The sequence below is a fragment of the Mesocricetus auratus genome, unplaced genomic scaffold (assembly GCF_017639785.1).
Source record: "Mesocricetus auratus isolate SY011 unplaced genomic scaffold, BCM_Maur_2.0 Super-Scaffold_6723, whole genome shotgun sequence".
NCBI lineage: Eukaryota > Metazoa > Chordata > Mammalia > Rodentia > Cricetidae > Mesocricetus > Mesocricetus auratus.
The window spans coordinates 41165-64017 of record NW_024429183.1 but is presented as its reverse complement, the minus strand read 5'-3'; the positions used below and the strand labels follow the sequence as shown (position 1 = coordinate 64017).

The 22853-nt window shown below is 42.9% G+C and overlaps 1 protein-coding gene across 1 annotated transcript in view; it reads right to left on the bottom strand.

Moving 5' to 3' along the window:
* Positions 1-3344: 3344 nt before the first annotated feature.
* Positions 3345-22853, bottom strand: part of LOC110339687 (homeobox protein Mohawk) — a gene marked incomplete at its 5' end in the record, with an annotated part of 56983 nt that continues 37474 nt past the window's right edge. The window contains 2 exon segments of the mRNA XM_040735013.1: positions 3345-5386; positions 5493-5526. Coding sequence (XP_040590947.1) covers positions 5200-5386; positions 5493-5526 — 221 coding nt within the window.

The window sequence follows — 22853 nt, the reverse complement described above, 5'->3', positions numbered from 1 at the left end:
CCCTCACCCATCCTCTCTAGGTAAGTCCAATAAACCCATTGGTTACCAGAGTGAATGGTGGTAGAACTGTACTTTGGTTTGTTGTTAGGACCTTAGGAGGAGGGAGTAGATGTTCATATCTTCTCCAGGGAAGGAATTTTAGCAACATAGACATTTCTTAAAAAAATGCGTAAGAGTGGAAAGAAAACTTTGACATCATCAATTACTAGGGGATGCCCTGGGAGACATCACCTCAACCCAGTAGAGACTGCCATCGTAGGAGACGTAAGATAGCGAGTGATGGCAAGCATGTGAAAGAAAGGTAACCCATCCATATTGCTGGAAGGTTTGTTAGGATAGTTATGAAAATCAGTATGGCATTCCCCTCAAACAAAATAGATTATCTTAGTACTTCAGAATAACTATCCAATATGACCTCTGGATACACATCTGAATGAAATGAAAACAGCATATTGAAGACAAACATGTGCCCATGTTTGCTTTGTTGTGGAATATTAGTTTAAAATGTGTTACATTCATTTATGCGGTGGAATCGTTGTTCAATGATGTAAAGGCATGTTGTATTCTTTTATGCTGCATTTGTTTAACTCTGTAAAGCTGTGTTATTTTGCCTGCCTAAAACACCTGATTGGTCTAATAAAGAACTGAAAGGCAAATAGCGAGGCAGGAGAGAGAATAGGCAGGACTGGTGGGCACAGAATAAATAAGAGAAATCTAGGCTCAAGAAGAAGAGTGAGGATTGGGAAAAGGAGAAGGAGAGGAGGACACCAGGGGTGAGTCATCTAGCTACACAGCCAGCCATGGAGTAAAGAGGAAAAAGAGATATATAGAATAAAGAAAGGTAAAAAGCCCAGAGGAAAAATGTAGTTAAAGAGAAGTAGGATAATTTGAGTTAGAAAAGCCGGCTAGAAACAAGCCAAGCTAAGGCCAGACATTCGTTAGTTAGAACATGTCTCAGTGTATTTATTTGGGAGCTAGGTGGTAGACCCTCCCAAGAATAAAAAGACCAAACAAAACTAAATGTCTTTATAATGATTATTGTAGCATTGCGGGTATGGGGGGAGCAGAGAGATAATAGAGGTAGGGTTCAAAGATAGAGTAAGAATATGCTCTAGAGCCCCCACTAGTTGGTAATAATGTACTTACTGTAAACCTCAAAATACTTAAATACTTAAAAATATCTAGAGGAGAGGACTTGGAATGTTTGCCACAAAGAAATAAGACTTTGGAGGGATATGCTAATTGCCCTGACTTGATTATTCTACTACACATAAATGTATAGCTATCACACTCTACTAATAATCTGAATAACTATTACACATCAATTAAAATTAAACCCAAAGCAGAATAACCATACTAGATGTGTTACAGGCCAAATTTGCAGAAATTAACTGTGGGCTAGCATTTGTTTTCAAAGTCCTACCCTCTATTTGTTTCTTTTTTTTTTCCTGATTCTTTTTTCAGGACAGGGTTTCTCTGTGAAGCAGTCCCATGGGGGTCCTGTGGCACACACTTGTAATCACGGTGCTATACAGACTTCTGTGCAGTTTGCAGAGCATGTCACCTGATGTCTTGGTGACCAGCACAGACTCTGTTTATGAGTCTCTGCTTGCTATGCCACTTAGCTGGATGGATTTAAAGAGAGGACTGTGGCCAGTGGCAGCGTGTGCTAAACACGGTTATTTAGAGCATAGGCAGCAGGTTGAGTTTAGTCATCTTGAGCCGTGTGGAGGGGAACCGAAGGAAAAGCAGTCCTTGTCACCCGAGTGAAGGGTACCACTAAACACACTGTCTTTGACTGGTGTGTTTGCCTTTCCTCTCCTTTGCTCCACTTCCCGCGTAGGTGTAGCATTCAAAGTGATGGCGATGAGTGGGTTGCCTTCAGCGCTCTAACTCTGGTACCATGGCCACTGCAGCCTTTCAAGTCGGGAGTCTTTCCAGGCTTGTGTCTCCTATCCCACCTACACTTCCATCTTTACAAACATCACACGGACAAATTACGTCATGTGACAATATTTCCCACTTACTGAGCTGCTATGTGTCAGTCACTGTAGTAGGCATTTTCACATTTTTTCACATTTGTTTATTCCACTTCATGAGTGTGGAGATCAGAAAACAACTTACGGGAGTTAGTTTTATCCTTCTACCATGTGGGTTCTGGAGAGCAAAATTTTGACAGGCATGGTAGCACAGTCCTTACCCACTGACCCATCTTGCTGGGTCATCTGTTAGGAATAATGCCAGCTGTAGGTTGGCCAGCATAATGCCCAAATTCTTACATTATCTACTATTTCAGTTTCTCACAAACCCTACAAGGGTTAGCTCCTTCCTCAAGCTTTGCATATAAAAACCCAAAGACTGAGTCTGGATCTTGCAGTCACGGGGCGGGGGGGGCAGAGCTGACACTCCAAATACAGACCTGCCTGGCTTCTCAGCCAAACTTCTCTACTGTATAGAACACACTGGTAATGGACAGGGCCACTGTATGATCAAAGTATAAAAATGCATAAGTATGAAAATGTCATGACAAAACCCTTTATTTTGTATGCCAATAAAAAGTTTTTAAGGCCATGAATGAACAAATATGGAAAAAGAATGCTTATTGTATTATCTATGGAAAGAAAGAATTTAGTTCAGTCCAGAATTTAAACAGTCCGTGTTGTGCTCTTGTCCTTGGGTCTTAGCAGGTGGGTTGGTGGCCTCAAGTGATAGAATTCAAACTTGATCCAACTATAGCACTCTCCATGCCATGACCCACATGTGAGCTGCTCCTGCCTACCGCTCCGTCTCTCTGGGCAGCTTCCAAAGGCAAACGAAACCCATATGATCACTGAAGTCTAGAAATGAACTTTTATTTCATATCTGTCAAGAACTCCGGACAGTTATTAATTTTATTAAAATACAATTGTAAAATAAAAAGAGGGTGGATCTCTCTCTTTCTTCAGTATAAATTATGTCTTAGCCTATCTGCTGCTGGCTTGGCGTTGTTTAAGGTGCTTTTGAGGGGCAAGGGGACTCTGAGTTCCAGACAATTTTGACAAAAGCAATGAAAGAAAAATAATAAATTAAAAGTAATTGTAGTTGGAGACATTGCTCAGGATATGCTAATGATAAGGTTTTGATGTGTGCACAGGCTGGACTCTGAACTTTGGTACTTTAAAGAAAGCATGTGGATAGTGTCCTGTCATTGCATTTCTAATTGCATGCATTTCATTGCATGTGGATAGTTTTGCATTTCTAATACAGAACAAATTCACTGTTTTTTCCCCCAAAAGATGGAAAAAACAGAACATGACAATTTCAATAAAATACAACCAGCATTCATTTATGTAATTGCAACATGGTAAAACAAAAACACTTTTATTAAAATATTTAATACCAGAATAACTTATAATAGTATGAAAAAGAGTGAAGTATTCGTCCTTGTTTTTGCTGCTACGCTCACATCTGGGCAGAGCTGTGGTGATCTCCACTTCGCACCCTGGATTTCAAAGTATCGAGGGTGTAACAGAAGAACCCAATACCCCATCTATTCACACAGTCATCATGTGCAAGTCTCACCCTGGGCTTCCTGTCACTGAAGACCGCACTTAAGAAAACAAAGTAAAAATATACATACAAAATATTTCCATATCAAATTATCTTCATTACACTAGATAACCCCCACCCCACAATGCTATGATACATGAAAAAGTGTCCTACGATGGCCGTCAAGACAGCCATGTCCACTCAGCAACCAGAGCAACCTTTGGCTTTTAAAAGCATTTTGTAAAATAAAGAAAAATGTCAGCACATGCTGCACTATTGGATGGCATTCACACTTGCAAAAATGCTTTCCAGTCTAAAAAAAATTACAAAATAGATTACATACCCAGAAAAAAAAATCCCATCCCAAAATAGCCCAGTCGTTTCACTTTGCCATTAAACATTTGCTTTGTCTTACTCGGCGTCTCCAATTTCTTTAGGTTTCAAGTCTTTCCAAGCTGGGTAGGATGTTATTGTTAGATGAAAGAGACACTTCTTCCTTGATAGTGATTATTCTCACTCAGTGGCAGTGTCATTTAGAAACAAAATGTTCTTTCTTTCAATGTAAGAGTTCACTTAATTTTTACTTGAATGTTCTACTTGGCACAAACCAGAGACTGTTCATGTTTTGTTTCCCATATGTTTTAAATTTAAAAAATCAATTTTCTGCACGTATATGTATATCCACATACAGATATTTTCCCTTCATTTTCTTGTTCTCATTGCAATACAAATTGCCCATCAGAATTGTGACTTGAAATGAACCAAATAAAAGCTTTTAGTTACTCTGTATGGAAGCCAGCTTCCTTCACAAAGGAACACTGAACTCCAATGCAAACAAGATTAGGTCTTAAAACTAAACTATAGGTTTAGTTTACACAGGAAAAAAATCAGTGATTTATATAATAAGGCTCTTTGCAAAACTTCAGAAAAAGAAAAATCCAAATTAGTTGTAAAGGGCATTGGGATGTTTTCCACAGTGCTCGGGAAAATAATTTGTGATTACAGTGTGCTGTAAATACTGGTTTGGAAGTGTCCTTTCTTAAACATATACATCACGTGAGCCGTTAACATCACATACAGGCTGCACCTTCTATTTTGGCAGCTGCTAACATATCAGATACACAAACAAAACCCACACATAAAATTCTCACTGTTACCCTGGAAAGTACAAAGAACAATTTCCAGTCCCATAGGCATTACTGGGAAGGGGGTGGGGCGCAAAAGCACTTCATCTGGGCTGAACAGATTTCCAAGTTTTAACGTGTGAATGACTGAATTTATTTCAAGGGCTTTCAGCGATTCTGGCTTCGGTCCTGCACCAGTTTGGAATGATGCGGTCTAGCAAGTGTCGGCATCGGCTGTTTGAGGCACAGCTCTCCACTGTGCCCACGTTGGAGCTTATCTCAGGGAAGCAAGGCACTTACTGTAATGGTAATGCAAATGCTTTATGCATAGTTTCTGTAACATAAAATAAGTTAATATTTCTGATTAAAATGATTTTTATAATTTATGTGTCTTTTTATAGAAGCAACTGATATATTTAGGATAGCTGAACTTAGGAGGTTTGGATGGGAGTCCTCTTCACCCCTGCTTTGGCTCTTAGGATGAGGATTTAGGTAAAAAACAAAGCAAAACACTGACATGCTCAGCGACCCCTGGCCACGCTAGAAGCTAGAAGCGTTGTGGCAGAGGCAGCTTGACTGTCTTCACTTCTGCTATGTGGGAAGACTTCTGGATGATGCAACTGGTTGTCCCCTGCACTTCGTCCTTCCCCTGGGCGAGGTTTGTTAAGGCCATGGCTGCATTGATCTCTTTCCAGTACGTGTCATCCTTGCTTGGGCCCCTTCTGTTAGCTGCACTGCATGTGTGCAAAAGAGAAGGGAAAGGATCAAACCCACTGTGCTGAGCACTGGAGACAACATTATAGCAAAGCACCAATGGCAAATGAAGCCGGTTTTGCTCACCTGTCACCTTTATTCGATCCAATGTCCAGAGTGTCTGTAAGGAGAAGCACAAATTTAGTCACTTGTCTCTTGGGCTTTTTCTTTTAAGATTTATAGTATTTTTTTAGCTCTTTTTATCTTTCTCAGTGTGTGTGTGTGTGAGAGAGAGAGAGAGAGTGGGGGAAGGGGAAGATGGAGGAAAAGAGAGGGAGGGAGGGAAGGAGAGAGAGAGAGAGAGAGAGAGAGAGAATATGTGCAGTTGCCCTTGGTGGCCAGAAGAGGGCATTAGATTCCCCCTCCACCAGCTGGAGTTACAGGCAGTTGTGAGTCACCAGCTGTGGGTGCTGGGAACAAAAAGCAGGTCCCCTGCAAGAGCAGAAACTGCTCTTGAACACTGAGCTATCCCTCCAGTCCTGTTTAATCTCAGGACATCTTCATTAATTGCCAAGGATAAAATTTCATCCGGAAATACGGTTGACATTAATTTTTAAAACACGATCCCAGAAGTTATTAAGGAGAGAAATATTAATTTGCTGAAGGAAGCTGAGCCTTCAGAGAAGGGCTGTGCAGAACGTGTACTGGCTGTACTGGGCCAGTCAACACTCTTGCTCATTTCTCACCTATTAGCAACTATCAGCACATTCCCGTGCCCCATAAGGGTGATTTATTTTCTTCAACAACAGAATAAGGAGTTTCCTAGAAGCTGGTGAGACAGCCCCCCCCCTTAATATTCTGCAATTTTCTGGGACTCAGGCTTGAGGAGAGAGATGAGACTGACATGTCTGGATAGTCAACAATGTTGACAGTAACATGATGCCCCTGGCACATTAGAAGAAGCCAGAGTCCAGTCTCCAGAACTACTGGCCCTGCTGTTACAAGAAATGACGGGAATGGCTTATGTGTGCGCACCTTTACCCATGGTGCGTATTTGCTCCCCTGTCTCAGATCCCTAATCTTTTCTAACACCATGAAAACACAAGGAAAGATGGAGATGGGCTCTGGGTGTTGATTCATTCCTTTGACTACAGGAACATGGCCTGGGGACACAGACGCTGAATCATTAGGGGATACAATGTGCAGGCCAGGAGTGGGAGTGGGGTAGGGTCTCCCCGTGAGCTCAGCAGACTCTGAGTCTAGGTAGTGGATAAACCTTGGTCACCACCATGGCTGCTACTGCCACCACCACCACCTATGTCTGTACCAACAGAAGAGAATAGCCGGCATCTGGTGAAGGGAGCCTCAAAGGACAGAAAGAAAGCACAAAATGCACAGTGTGCTCCAAGTCCTCCTCTTCCGATGACCTCTGCAAACCAGTCCTTTCTTGGCTTCAGTCCTTCCCTTCGCCTCTTCTTCCTATTCACGATTTCCCAAGGCTTTTTTCTCTGTTGTGAGCAAGGTTTGCTAGGCAGTGCAATTTTACGCCCAATTCAGAGCTCTTAAGAGTCAGAGCCCAGGAAGGCTCAGCGGAAAGAACAGCAACATAGCTACTACAATGCAGTCCAAGAATCTTCTGGTAACCGCCTCTTCCGTGCTGCTTTAACATTTTTTCAAAGATGGTATTTATGTATTAATGGGGTGTATGTGTGAGCCACATCATATGTTCAGGTCAGAGGACAGAATTTTGTCCTTTCCTTCCACCATGTGAGTCCCAGGGTCGAAGCCTGTTTGTCAGGTAAGATGGCAGGTGCCTCCAGTCACCGAGCCCTCTCAGAGTCCCTGTTCCCATTCTGAGGTCTTCAGCTCTAGTGACTATGGAGTCGTATGTCTCTAGTACATGTTTCCACTCGCTAATGACAGGCACAAGATGCCACTAAAACAGAGAATGAGTCAAGGTATTCGAATGGGAAAGTCAGTGACATTGGACATTTTACACTGAGAGAGAAAAGAGCAGAGAGGTGGGAGACAGGAGAAAGGAGAGGAGAGACAGAGACAGAGAGAAATAGAAAATTAATATTTTGGTCTTTGCTCAATTTTTCCCACAAATGTCGCCAAAAGTGAAGCAATAGGTTATGGGATGCTTAGTCAATGGAAAGCTTTGTCAAAAGCAGAATAAGTTCCATGAAGTGCAGACCTCAGGGAAATAAGAAAAGACCAGGTTCTGATGCTCCGGTTCATAGCCTAACTAGTTCCCACGAGTGATGGGGCCAGAATGTGGTTTCCTACGTGACAGGTCAGCTGAGGGTGGTGACTGCAGACAAGCAGGGAGCTTGAAGCTTCTGTTAGACATGTAATGTGATGCAGAGTCCTGAAATGATATTGCCTGCATGCAGAGGGACACGGGGTTCCTCCAGATGAGGAGGAAGCCTTATGTTCTGCACCCCCAGAGTGGCTAGATGTTGCTGGCATCCACTGTGGCTGACTCCCTAAAGTCAAGCCACTGGGAAATTATGAAATTCTGCTTACTTAGAAAGGAATGTGTTTTACAGGTTTGTGCCTATAAAAATATCTCTGATGTGTAAAAACCCATGCTCAAAGCCTTGCTTGGGCATTCTAATTAGTTTCACAAATCTCTCTCTCTCTCTCTCTCTCTCTCTCTCTCTCTCTCTCTCTCTCTCTCTGTGTGTGTACAATGACTGTACACATGTGCACATTTGTGGGTGTGAATGTGTGTGCTCATGCTGCATAGGACACAGGGAGAGGTCACTGGGCACCATTGGTGTTGGCTCTGCCTTGTTCTAAGTAGAGTCATTTGCTCACTGTCCTGCATACCTGACTAGCTGGTTCCTCCAGTTTCCAAGGTTTCTTCTGTTTCTACCTCCTTTCTCCCTGTGGGAGCACAGGTATTACAGATGTCCCTACTATGTGCCCAGCTTTTACATGAGTCTTGAGGATTTGAACTCACATCCTTCTGCTTGCATGACAAATGCTTTTATCCAATGAGCCATCTCAGTAGCCCCTATTTTTTTAAACAAGTCTTACAATGCCATCTGGTGCATGAATTCCAAAAGTGAACTTTACACCTTTTTTAAGGCATTTGGGTACAGTTTGTGTCATAAGGTAGCACTGGTTCCGAAGTCAGGGGCAGAACTGTATAAGCTGTAACAGCTGGGAGACAGCTTGTGTTTCTATCATGGCTAAAACTGTCCCAAAGTGCACTCTTGAAAAATTCAGACCAGTTGCAAAAGCTGACTGTCATCACTTGGAAGCTTTTCTGCATCTAGGGTGTCTTGAGTTTAAAACATAGACTGGTGTTAAAGGGGCAGGACTTTTGTTTGGGTATTACTGGGGCTTCCTAGTGTGAGTAGGGTATTCGATTTAGACCCCCCTCCAGGAATGATGAGTCTAGTTCCCAGATGACCCACAGAAGGAAGTTCGCAAACAACCTCTTTCTTCTTGGGAACATTTGTGCATTCTCTGGAAAGCAAGAACTCTAAAGATCTGCCAGTTTGGGAACTTCTATTTATTTTGCTGAGATGGAGTCTGGGGACATCGCAGCTATTTTAGAGACTGACACCATCTGAGGACAGCCCAGCAAGCTTATAATCCACAGCTAACACTGGATGGTGCCACTAAATGCTGTCACTTCCTTCTTGCCTTTTCTTTGTCCTCTTTTCCAGTTGAACTAGTTGTCCTTTCAGTCCACAGTCAGTACTTAAGGAATCTTGGGGATGTTGTCCCCCATCACTGGTAGTCATGATGCTCAGGTCACTTTCATCCACCCATGACAGCTGGTCTTATGGGCTCCCTTCTGGTAGGAGTACCAGGAGAAGTAAAGATGCAGAAAGTCAGAAGAGAACAGGGACCCAGGTTACAGACGTGCTGCAGGCTCCTTGGAGGAACATATGAACATGCGCAGAACAGGGTCTGCCACTGACATTTGATCAGTGGTATCTCACCCTGCAAATAGCTTGGCGCAGCCTCCCCAAAGTCTCAGCTAAAATGCCTCTTTGGATTCAAAGGCTCCAAAAAATCAACTATGTTGTCAATTACCATAAAAGCAATTGGTTGGCAGGAACTGCTTATTGGACCAGCCAAAAGAGCATGTTTTAAACCAAAAAAGAAAAGGAAAGAAGAAAAGAGTTGGGCACTTAGGAAAATCTTGAATGCCATAAAACTCAAAGCTTAAGGTAGGGCTAGCCTCAGTCTGGATGAGTGTTAAGCAAAGAAACAGTCACACAGAAAACACAGTTGCACAGCAATTCAGGTTATCTAAGCCTGGAGCTCAGTAGTCAGGGGGCCTTTCAACTTTCACGAATGCCATTTAGAAGCATCATAGTTTGGAGGTATATTCCTCAAATAACATCTGTAGGCCCAGAAAGTGACAAAAGTATGGCCAGCTCTTACTCTTCTGTGATACATTGTTCAAATTTAATGAATGAATCCTCAAGTTGGAAATGTTTTAAGTGTTTTCCTGAAAGAGTACTTGTGCCACTGCCATGTAAACAAAATGAAGGAAAATTAAGCGTGTGACTATTTTTCAAATTAAGTAATATGAAAATCGCATAGTAGACATTTCTCTAAATTAAAATGGAAAACATGAAAGAGAGGAAACTGGGGAATGTAGGAAGCAGGGAGAATGAAAGAGAAACACTTAAATTGTTCTGCCCAATTAAAGCAAAGCAGGCCATCTGGACTAGGCGGGTAGGGAAAGGAAGCCATAGTTTATACTCTAAGATGATAGAAGATGGTATCTACCGCACCCATCACATCTGGCCTCATGTCCTTGCAGGGAACTTAAATCCTTGGGGCATAGGTCAAGGATCTAAAGTGTGCCATAAACCCAAATGTCTGAATAGTAGGCTTCCGCAAAGGTGGTAAGGTTGGCAGCCATCGCTTGTGAGAGCAGTTGAGCATGGCCAAGGATTAGTGTGTGTGTCTTAGAGACAAGGGACACCAGACCAGCTTTGGTTTTCACAAGAGTGGGACTATGGATGAAAAGAACAAGACCCAGCAAGCAGGGTGGACAGAAATCCTCCCTGAGGATATGAAAATACCAACTGCTCAATACAATAAGACGTTATGGAAAAGCAGCAGCCACCCATTTGTCTCATCCCATTGTGATGCTTAGGATGTCTTTTCCCTCACATCAGGGTACCTGGCTGGACCATGCCCCGCACACAGATGCAGATGGTCTCCATAGTGACTTCACTATTTTCTCCTTTTAAATAAAAGCTTTTGGGTCAGCAACATGGCTCAGGTGGTAACGGTGCAGCTCGAGAGCCTGAGTTAGAACCCAGAACTCATAGGGTGAAGGAGAACAGCCTCTCGTGGGTTTTCCTCTGATATCCCCATTTGCACTGTGTTACTTATGTTCCTGCCCTCACCTGACATACACATAAACAGATAAGTGTAATTTGTAAGAATAGTTTTTCTTATTTTTACCTAACAAGATAGTAATGCAATAGGAAAAGACTATGTCATAGTATTTTTGTTTATTTATTTTTATTTATTTATTTTATTATTTTAATTTTAAATAGCTTGCTTCACATGTCAATCCCAGTTTCCTCTCCCTCCTCTGCTCCCACACCCCTATGTCATAGCATTTATGAAGCCCTAAACCTAAAAAGTTCTGGATCATAAGAGTATACACGTAATATGTGTGAGCACTGGTATAGCATGCACGCTCTAACTGCAGCCCTAATTGTGACTTTTCCCTATTACAATTTGAGATTTTTTTTTCCAGATTAAGTCTTCCGATGATTAAGTTCCCTTCAGAGTAACTTCTAGAGAAAGAAAATAATCTAGTGTGCATAAATTACACACTAATACTTTTGTTTTGCTAACAGATTAAACCAGGTGGCATTTTTATTCCATTTATTGTAGACAAAAATAAATGAATTTAGTACTCATATATAAAAACAAAAGGAAGTAATAAAGGTTCATGGCGGAAATTCTGGGAAAGTGTGTGAAACAGAATTAAGATAGGATGTTTAGACCAAATAGTTACATTTGTGCACCAGTTAGTTTTGTCAATTTACACAAACTAGAGTCATCTGGGAAGAGGGAAACTCAGCTGAGGAAGTGCCTGCATCAAGTTGGCTTGTGGATATGTATGCCCAATGGCATTTCTTTGGCTAATGATTGTGTTGGAGTGTTCAGTCCACTGTGGGTGGTGCCTCCCTTAGGTGGTCCTAGGGTGTATGCGAAAGCAAGTTGAGGAAGCTTGGACAGCAATGTAGGAATCATGTTCCTCCATGGCCTCTGCTCAAGTTCCTACCTCTGGGTTCCTGCCTTGATCTCCTATTTTGTCCTTCCCTTGGTGATGGACTATAGAACCTGTAAGATGAAATAAATCTTTTCCTTCCCAGATTGCTTTTGGTCGTGTTGTTTATAACAGCAACAGAAAACAAACTATTACAGGACAGATGGCCTTCTAAGCAATCTTTACTCATCTGTTTTAAATAAGATATTCTGTACATGCATTTTTTAAAGTAATTTATTTAATGTGCATTTGTGTTTTTCTTGCATGCTTGTCTGTATCACGTGTGTGCCTGGCACCTGAAGAGACCAGAAGAAGGCTAACTGGCGATCCAGGCAGTTTTGTGCCACCATGTGGGTGCTGGGAATCGAAGCTAGGTCCTCTGGAAGACCAGTCAGTGAGTGCTCTTAACCACAGAGCCATCTCTCCAGCCCCACAAGTATATGTCTCGGAGCCCACTTCCTCACCAAGCTTCTGCTTTTTCTTATTCGGTGTTTCTCTGAGGAATAGTTTACTGCTAGAATTTCCCTGGTGTGTAAAACATGGGAGAAACTGAAGTAGCTCAGAAGAGCTTAAAGCCACCTCCATCCAATTTAAAACGAATAGGAAGAAAGAAAACCTGGTTGTTAGAGAATTGTTTAGAATAATGAGTAATTTTTATTGACCACTTATGCTTATGCCATTATTCCAGGAACTCTCCAAATGTTACCTGGTTATCTGGTAACAATAACCTCGTGAGTCAGACCACCAACACCTTTATTCACAAATAACACTGCAGCTTAGAAGGTCCAAGAACTTGTTGTGGGACTCAGGAAGTGAGGACTGTGAGACCCATCTCTCAGTCAGCCAGCACTGAAGTCATGTTTGCAGTTACAAAATTCCATTATGCTAGCATCTCTTTGGACCAAACTACTTGTAGGGACTTTGGTGAGCCTAATGCATTGCTAGCCAGAAAGCCTATGGAACAGACATGAGTTAAATGCCTGCTCTCCTGCAGTGCTTGAGGCCCTGGCTTCTATCTGCAGTACCAGCAAAACTCAAATACACCAAAATCTCTCTCTCTCTCTCTCTCTCTCTCTGTCTCTCTGTCTCTCTCTCTTTCTCTCTCTCTCTCTCTCCCTCCCTCCCTCTCTCTTCCTCTCTCTCCCTCTCTCTCCCCCCTCTCTCTTCCTCTTTCTCTCTCTCTCCCCCTCCTTCCCTCCCTCCCTCCACCCTCCACTATTTAAATACTTTTTGCTAGACCTGTAGGCCAAGGGCACAAGGACAACAACAGAGACTTTCTTTCTCTCCCTACAGTTTGATCTGTGATCAAGGCATCTCTCCAAGTCTCAGAAAAGGAAATCTAAACAAGGACCCACAGCTTCCCCGGGCTTTAATTGGAGCAATGTTTTCTAAGGAGCTATGATAGCCTTGTGATCACTTTCCTCTAGCCCAAGCAGAATTACTGCTAAGTCACTGCAGGACAGCCATTGTCCCACCAGTTATAGAAGATACTGTTTGTGGTTATCCTCTCTTGGTGACAGATGGAGGTTTGCAGAATCAAAGGAAATTATTTGAAATGAAAGAATGAAAATGCTACCAATGTAACATTCATCCCTGGAGGACTAAACTGATTCTAATGTCCCAAGAGAGCTTTCCCCGAAAACTTGGGTTGACAAGGAGAGTAGTGACGCTGTGTCACTAGCAAGTCTGTTGCCTCTGGAAGAGGCATGAGGTGTCTGGATTGTGTGAGCCAGCAGTGGGGTGGGCCCACTGGAAACCTTCTAATTAGTGAGAATTAGAAACTGAAACCAATCTCATCTTTATGGATGGATCTACTATTTCAACCCCCCCCCCTGCCTTGCCTTGCAATATTCTAGCTAAATTATTCATCTCAGGGCCACTATTAGGTGGCTTCCAAAATCATTTAAGAGTCTGAGGAAAAAATCTTTCCAAAAATTGAGCCAGTGTTTCCCTTAGCATGGCTTCCACATCTGGCCCAACATTCTTTTCCTTCCTGCTACCTCTCATGTGGGCTGGCTCCAGCTAAGGCTAATGATGCCCAGATGTCCTGGATCTGTAGGATCCCCACCTCAGCGGCCTTTCTGTCAATGCATCATCCCCTTTGGGTCATGTCAGAATATAAAAATGAGAAGCCGCACTCCACCATGCGGGGCCAATGGTAAAGAGCTCTTTATCTGGATGGGGAACACTCACTTGTCAAAACTTCCAGGGACCACAGTATTGTCATTAACAGCCACGCACAGCATCATTCTCTTTGCAGGAGAACCAACCGTGCTAGCCCTGTAAATGTGCTGCTTAGTCCCTTACTGGAGAACACTAGCCTTAACAGATTTTTCACTACCCAGCTGGTAGATCTTTGTACATTCCCCTATGCTTCTGTGTTTGTGGAATGCACGACTATTCTGGCTCCATTCTTCCTGATTGTCTGTTTTCTTCTAGGATGCACAGTCATTCTGCTCTTACCTATTGGGACTGGTAGATTAAAAGGGATTTAAAAGGGATTTGTGACTTCAAAGTAACTTCCAGTAATAAACAGTGTCACCCAATGATACAGTTTCAGTTCACTCACAGCCGTCCACTAACCATTTTGAGTGTTCTTGATGGGAAGTTATTCTGCACAGTTGTCTCTTCCAAGGGTGTTCCACCCTTGCTAAGCTGGAAGCTCCCAGTCTGAAACTTTGCTTTGAAGATCAGAATGCAGTCTGTGGGAGGGAGGAGCTGGTGGATGACCAGACAGAGGCCCGAGATGGTGGATACTCACTTCTCTTGGCTTCTTGTATTAGCTATGAGGGTGATGTAGAGGAGGTCACAGAGACATTGGGTACCACAAGGGCAGAGCCTGGACTCACCTGATAGCACAAGTGAACCCATGCTCTCCTCTTGCTGTCTGAAGGTTCACCAGCTGTGTGACTTTCTGTGTCTCTACTTTTTCATTTAGAAAATGGATCACAGATTCGTGGGGTGGTTATAAAAACCATATGACAATATTTTGTAAACCATCAGAAGAGATTTGAATATATATTGAATATATACATATACATATATATATTACTATATAATTTATAAAAGTGCCAACTTCCTATTTCATTTTATTCTTTTACATCTACAAGCGGGGTAGAATGCAGTCACTGAGAAAAATCAGTGCTGTTCAGAGATTAGTATGAAAACCACCATGTAAGGAGAGGATATTTAACTCCAGGCAAAGCCCATCAACGCAGATTAATGAACTAAGCGTGTGGAATCTATCATCTTCAAAGACAAAGATGGCGCTGCTGCTGCTCTTTTGTGCCAGAGCGCCCCAGCACGCCAGGACAACGAGCCCTGGAGCCACATTAAAGAGCTGCTGACCTCGGGTGTCTGATGGGTTTTGTTACTTCATTTTCCCAAGGGGAATATTGGAGATGCTACCCAAAATGCTTCATGCATGAAGACTAGGTTTCCAGCCAAGTCTCAGAAAATGACTTCCCAGCTCTGCAGGCTTTGCTTCCGTGTGCCTGCATGTTGCTGGAGCGTTCGCTGTCTACAAAAGCGCCCACTCTGCATACGAATTGGGCAACGGGTTCTGAAACCGGCACGCTCTTAATTTTGTTCCTTCATATTAACCCTGCTCTTCATCCTCTGTGCTCTTCTACAGCGCAAGGGCTGTTGCCACAAGAGCAAGCTGACAGCTGCCCATTGCAGTCCTAGAAGGGCAATGCTGTTTGATAAACACACAGCTGAATGACATTAGGACACAAACTTCTAATATGGCTTTCTTTAGCAAGATAAAAACCTTTTAATGGGAAAAATATTCACTTGTAATAATCTGGAAATGGGATGGAACGTCTGGCTCCCTCCGTGCATTTCCAAACTCTTCAGTATCTCTGCAAAGCTATCAAAAAGTATTTCTTCTCTGATATACGAACTGCAGTGTATCTCTGAGTTGGCTCACCCTGTTGCCAGGGTGTCCAAATTCCTCACATCACCAGCTCCAGAAACGATATTTCAGACTGCGGGATCTTGGGGTTAAACCTGTCTGACTGCATTACCACCAGAAACGACACAATAAAAAGACGACGTTCACAGTCATCTTGGCTCTTTCAGAAAAATAGCAAATGACAGTTGCACTATATTTACAGTTCAGCTGCTATATTTATTACAAAAGGAAAAATATGTCTTCGACACACGATGGACTCTACCACCAATCTTTCTACATTCCAAATGCATACCAGCACTCTGAATAAACGAGTCTTAAAATTGAATTTAGTCCCACAGCAATCTTGACCTTTAGGGTCTGGTCTTTTTAGCTTTTAAATTTGAAACAGTACATAAAACTTGAACAGGAATGAAGGTACACATGAAATGGAAAATGGAGGAACATACAAAAAAGCACTTGCCATGCAAACATGAAGATTGGAATTAGAATTCCCAGGTAAAGATGGGTGCAACAGCACACATCTGTAATCCCAGCACTCCTGTGACTAGAAGGGAGGTACGGAGACAGAAGAATTCCCAGAATCTCAAGGGCCAGTTAGTCTGTTGTACAAAACAGCACACAACACAGAAGCCCTGTCCCTAACAAAGCAGAAGGTGGGGACTGACCCCTGAGGCTGTCTTCTGACCTTCACACTTACACTATGCTGTGGAGATGGCCACCCCAAAACTGTTTCTGATAACACTAAAGGACAGATGTGAAAAGAAGCCATGTATGAAGGTGAGGTCGCTGCCTTGTCCTAGTGGCCTTCTGTGACCCAGTTTTGACCAACAGAGCACTGAAAGACCCTTCCTACCCTGAGTCTGTCTTGCTAGACGGACCCATTCTAAGTCTTGCCCAGGGTTGTACATCCCAAACCAGGCAGAAAAAAAAGTCTCCATAAAAGAAGGGATGAGAGGCCCCATGCAAATTAGAGCCACTCCCACACGCCTATGGCAGATACCTTGTTCTGGCTAAAGCTGCACTTAGTAGGTGGGTGTCAGATGCTGCAGCCACATTTGTGTTCCTTTTTACCTATCTATAAAATAACACAACCACTGTGTGGTACTCCCTAAAATGATACAATTCTTAAATTTTCATGTGCCAGTTAGAAAATAAAAATGAGTCCGGGTAGTGGTGGTGCACGCCTTTAATCCCAGCACTTGGGAGGCAGAGGTAGGCGGATCTTTGTGAGTTCGAGGCCAGCCTGGTCTACAGAGCGAGTTCCAGGACAGTCAGGGCTACATGAAGAAACCCTGTCTCGAAAAAAAAATTTTTAACTAAAATATATGCTGATTGCATTCTAAATGTATAATTATCATATAGTACCCTATAAATGTGTAAAATTTTTATGTTACAAATCGATTAAAAGTGAATTTGAATCAAAACAACATCTACTGAATTACAGTGGCATAAAGAGCTCACCTCACTATTACCATATAAATTTAGAATACCGGAATTAAAAAAAAAGTGTAGGAAGTAAGTTGCTTTAACCTAACAAGCTGGTCTTGAAGACACACATACAAAAACATTTTTAAAGAATGTCATTACACTTGTGTGTGTGTATGTGTGTGTGTGTGTGTGTGTGTGCACGCGCTTGTGTTTACATGTACACATGTGGAGGTCAGAGGACTACTTGTAGCAGACGATTCTTGCCCTCTATCACATGTACCCTGGAGATTGAACTCAGGTCATCAAGATTGGAGGTAAACACCTTTACTCACTGGTCCATCTTGCTGGCCCAGCAAAAGCATTTTATAGGTAACAAATCTTACTCTTGGCAATAATTTGTGTAAGGCACAGGGTTTGAACTGGGATCACATGAAAATAATGAGCAGACTCACCAAGCAAGTGACATCAGGCATTACTTATACATGCCATGCCTGTATTTACAGGTGTTATCATCACCTGTAAAATGAGGTGATGATAACATCTCACTCCTAGGACTGCTTGGAAGATGGGAAAGGTACCAAAAGCAGAGCTCCCTGAACAAGCGTGGTACAGAGTTAGGGCTACAAGCTGCATTGTAGCTAGCTTTGCGAGGCACAAGGCTATCCCACATCCATAGAGGTGCTGAGATTGCTCTTGGGTCTCCTGTCATTCTCTAGGTCTCTAGTACATTTTGCAGATTTTTGTAAAGAAGAGAATTAAACTCCAGCAGGAAGGGGTGGGGCTAGAGTGTCTCCAAAGGACAGATCCTTGGGTCTTATCTCTGGGATTGATGGTTCTGACAGGGAGAAACACCTAAGGAGCCTAGACACAGAGGGCAGAGATCAGAAGCTCTGACACAGAAGGCAGGGAATGTCCTGCTCTTAGTCAAACCATGCAGGAATTCCTGGGTGTTCTCTCAAGTGTGGCAACACATGACAGCATTTCAATAGTTTTTAAAAACCATTATTGGGCTCTCACAATGCATTGTGTTCTTGATTTTGCTTTAGTGTGGGTTGCAATTGTTGCAACACATCTGTAAGGCTGTTGACACTTCCGTAAGGTTTTACACTCAGGGGACAATAAAGACACCTATTCACATTTGCCTTTGCTTAGACATGGACAGAGTGGAAACAGGGAAAATGCTCCCTGGGTGGCAAACAACCCATTCCCTTTGTATAACTTTTGCTCTATTATAATTTTTCTATGCTGTAATATCTTATACAGGAAGTCATTAGTAATACGCATTTAAGAATAAAAGAATTCAAGCTATCATTAGATTACAGAACAGGTCTTCTAATTGGTGTAGTCATGGTGATAGACTGTTGCAAAGTCTATATTCATGTTTTGAAATGAAACCCACTGGTCCAGCTTTATATTGTAGTGATGGTGGGGATTTTATTTTTATAGGTCTTCCACTTGATTATTTTATCTTTCCTATGAGAAAATAGGGTAACAGACAGTAATCCACACGGGATCTTCAAATACACATTCTTTCTAGGGAGCATAATCGGCTTTTGTAAACCAAAGTAAACTGTTTCTGCTGCCCTTGGTTGAATATTTTATTTGGCCCTTTCTCCAAAGAATAGAGCACTGTTTCTTTTTCTACTGACACCAAGATAAGGCTCTAAAAACAGGGCCACTTTTACTTTTTTTAAAGCCACGCTTATATCTTTTGTGTGTGTGTGTGTGTGTGTGTGTGTGTGTGTGTGTGTGTGTGTGTGGTATATGTGATATACTACATGTGGGTACACATGCCTACATGGGTGTGTGGAGGCCAGAGGGCATCAGCTGTCCTGCTCTATTATTCTCTGCCTTCTGCTCTCGAGGCTGTCTCCTTCTGAACCCCTGGAGCTAGGCAAGTGGCCAGCAAGCCTCAGAAATCCTCCTGTCTCCAGTTCCCACAGCACTGAATTACAGGCACTCGCATCCACATCTGGCTTTCTAATGTGAGCACTGGAGATTCAAACTCAGGCCTTCATGTTTGTGCAGCAAGCACTCTTATCCACTCCCCAGACAGGGCTATTTTCAATCTGCCATTTCCATGGCATCCCTGAGAGGTAGCTGAGGCTATCTGGTCTCTGAAGAGAGAAAGATAATGAGGGCAGAAGTGCCCTGTGTTATAGAACACTGTCCTCTAAAAGTGTTAGGCTTTACATGGCGATCAGTGCAGCTCTGATTACTCTTAAAAGCTTTCAACAGCCAAACGGCTCATCTTCTCTCGTAAAAGGAGTCACTTAACACTCCCCCTCTTTTGGAGATTCAATCCATTCCTTCCCACATCTCTCTTCCAGCTGTGTGTAATTGAACCCCAGCTGGGCATGACCCTGTGGCCTTGGGAGGTAACAGAAATATGGAAGGTCAGGGGGAGGAGGAGCTCTATCTATGCAACTACAGGGAAGTCATCATCCATGCACGGTGATGCAGGTGCTTTTGGGGTTACCCAACGCCTTTAAGTCACCACTAATACTTGTTATTTGGAGCCCAATAAATTCACTGATTTACTGAGTTGGACCCTTTGGTACCCTGGGATGAGTAGACGTTTGTTTACATCCTTCCCAGAAATGTTCATGCAGCACCATGAAATCAACTCGGCATCCATGGAGCCTAAAGTCATGGTCATGGAGCAGAGAAGGATTGAGATACTAGATTTGGGTTTGAAGGTGGATTGAGTGGTTCCCACACAGGCTGCTACTCATTTTTGAGGAGTGAGCTATTATCACCTGGAACCAAAGGGCTGAGCACTGCAATGGTCTGAACAACCCCTCAGGTTCCTACTATGGAAGCTTATGGGGAGGTGGGACTTTAAGCAGCGATTAGGTCTCAAGGGCTCTGTCCTTGTGGATGGATCCGTGGGTTAGTCATCGTTGGTGTGGGCAGAGATGTGCTCATCCCTTCATCCTGCTCTCCTACTCTCTTGCCCCTGCTGGATTCTGCCATGGGATGGTGCAGCACGACAGCATTCACTAGATGTCAGTGCCTGGTTACATTCCAGCTGGTGGAACTTACACTTACACTTACTATCTTTGCAACATGTGACCAAATTGTTGGTAATGAATCTAGCACAGCCCCTATTGCAGGTTCGAGAGACAGAGGCTGAAATCTGAATGACTCTTCAAGGGTTCAAGGCTGAATTTATTCTTCCACTGGAACAAGTGGGGTCATCCTGTGTTCAGACCATCTCTTCCAATGGTCTACCGGAAATTAGACACAAGTCTAATGCAACAGGGCTCCTGCAATGGCTAATCTTGGTTATCAACTTGACTATATCTGGAATTAAACAAAACCCTCAAATGGAGGGACACACCTGTTAAGAATTTCTGCTTACTTTGAAGTGGGAAGACACACCTCTAATCTGGACCACACCTGCCAGAAGTCTATATAAAGGTGTGGGAGAAGAAAGATTTTGCTCTTTGCCTGCTTGTTCTTACCTCACTAGCAAGTCCACTCCTTCACTGACATTAAATCCTACTTCTTAAGGATTCCCAGGCATACTGAAGACTGGCTGATACATCCAGCCTTGTGGACTGAGCAACTACTGGATTCTTGAACCTTCCATTCACGGGCAGTCATTGTTGGATTGGCTGTGCCACTCAGCTTGTAAGTAATTCTAATAAATTCCTTTTCTATGTAGGTAAATCCTAATTCTGTAAGTTCTGTTACTCTAGAAAATCCTGACTTATACAGTTCTATAGAGCAGGTCTAAGAATCTAACCCATGAGGGGAACTCTATAGTGACAGAAGACATTATAAAACATTAAAAAGTAAGCACATAGCTTTGACAGCATGCACAAGACCTATGCAAGTTCAAGTGAGACAAAACTCCCAACATGGAGAGGGGATGTGGGCATGAAGTCCCATCCCTAGCTTGGAGATGTTGGCAATAGAGAGAAGCTGCTGGGAGAGGAAGAGTCAATTTTCCTTAAGGTGTGACTGCTTTAGGTTGGATATGCTCCAATGGATGGCATAGAGCCAAGAGTATATGGCAGAACAAATTAGAATTGAGACAGACAGACAGAGACAGAGAGACACAGAGATAGAGACAGAGACAGAAATATATTTCAGGACAAATCAGATCCACCTACTCATACTTTTGGGGTCTGATGATGGAATATACTCTAGAGTGGTTTGAAAATCAAATTTCACAATATAAATTCATGTAGACTGCTAAGACATCCAGAAATAGTGAGTGAGCAATGTGAAGCCAATAGAAGTCACTTCCTTGAGTCAAATATTAAACGAAAGAGCCTGGCTGTCACACACAGGAGTAAACAGATGACATATTTCATCATAGAAGTACAAACAAATTGTCATGTGTTTGTGTGCAGTAACACAAACACAGGAAAGTCATACATTATTTGTAAGACTCCAAAGCCTTTGCAGGCATATGCCCCCTTCCAGGTAGAATATGGTTGTCTTAGTCATGTTTCTATCACCCAGAGGATGGATGGGAGCAAGAATGGCCTGTACAGGCAATCCAGGATGACTGAATAGCTTCTCAGAAGAAACCAAGAGCTATGAAGATCCTGATGGTCTCTATTAGCTTAGATGCACCCCTAGTTGACACCTAGTGTGTCACTATTCTGCAAAATGTTTGTATATGGGCTGAGCAGAATCCACAAAGTCGAAGGAATCTACCAGACACAGGAGAGAGGCTCCTTCCCAGGCCACCCACAATAGGAGTCCTACACAGGACATTAAGAAAACCGCAGAAGCAAGCCACTGTTTAGGCCTCAGGGCATCACTTATGCTCAGTTACTCCATGTCTGCATAAGACTAGAACAGCTGTAAGAGAGAGGAGGTGGATAGCAAGGCTTTCCAGGGGAAAATAGTCTCATCTTTCCCCAGCCCTAGGTAACTAGATCCATTATTCAGTTAGTTTACAGTACAGCTCCAGAGGTTTTGGAAAGTCATCTTACAAGACACAGGTTATTAGACAAATTGGTTGGGAAGATGCGTCAAACATAAAAGAGGAAAAGAAGAGTTTAACAAAGGGGTTTGTGTGGAGTGAGTGCTAAAAGTGTCTGCCAGTGAGTTACAGTATTTAGTGGTCTCCTGTTACTCATGATTTCACAGGTTCAGTTACCCACGGTCAGTCTCACGCTCTCAAAATTAATTAGAAAATTTCAGAAATAGGCACTTGTATGTCCAAATATATAATGTTCTGAACAGTATGATGCTATCTCACTCCACTGTACCCGAGGCAGACAGCCCCCATTTCCAGGGTATCTGCACTGTCTCTACTTGTCAAGGACACCCAACGGTGTCAGATGGCCCAGTCACAGGGCACTGTGCTCCAGGAACACATTATAATGCAGTGTAAGAGCCCTGATGCTGAGGACTCAGACATGCCATGTAGAAAAACTGCCAAGTAGGCTTTTCAAGAGGAAGGAGTGAACGTGGGGAGATGGCGATGGCTCACTGGGAAAGAGTGCTTGCTGTGTAAGCAGAAGGCGTGAGTTTACATCTCGGAACTCATGGAAAAGGAAGCAGAACACAGCTGCACACACACTTGCCACCCCAGCACCGTAGGGAGCAGAGACAAGAGGGCCCTGTGGCTTGCTGGCTGTCATCCCCACTCAAGGTTCAGTGAGATAACCCTGTCTCAGAACAAGGTGAAGAGTAACAGAGTAGGATATGTGATGTCCTCCTCTCGCCTCTGCACAGGCAGACACCTGAACACACACTTACACATACACCACACACAAATATACCACAGTCACACGCAAAATGTAAAGACTAAATATTTTTAAAGGCGAAATATTTTATCACTATCATAATTATTCAATGTTATTGTTAGTCATTATAGTAATCTCTTACTGTGCAGTTACAAATTAAGCTGTATCATTGCCATATCTGC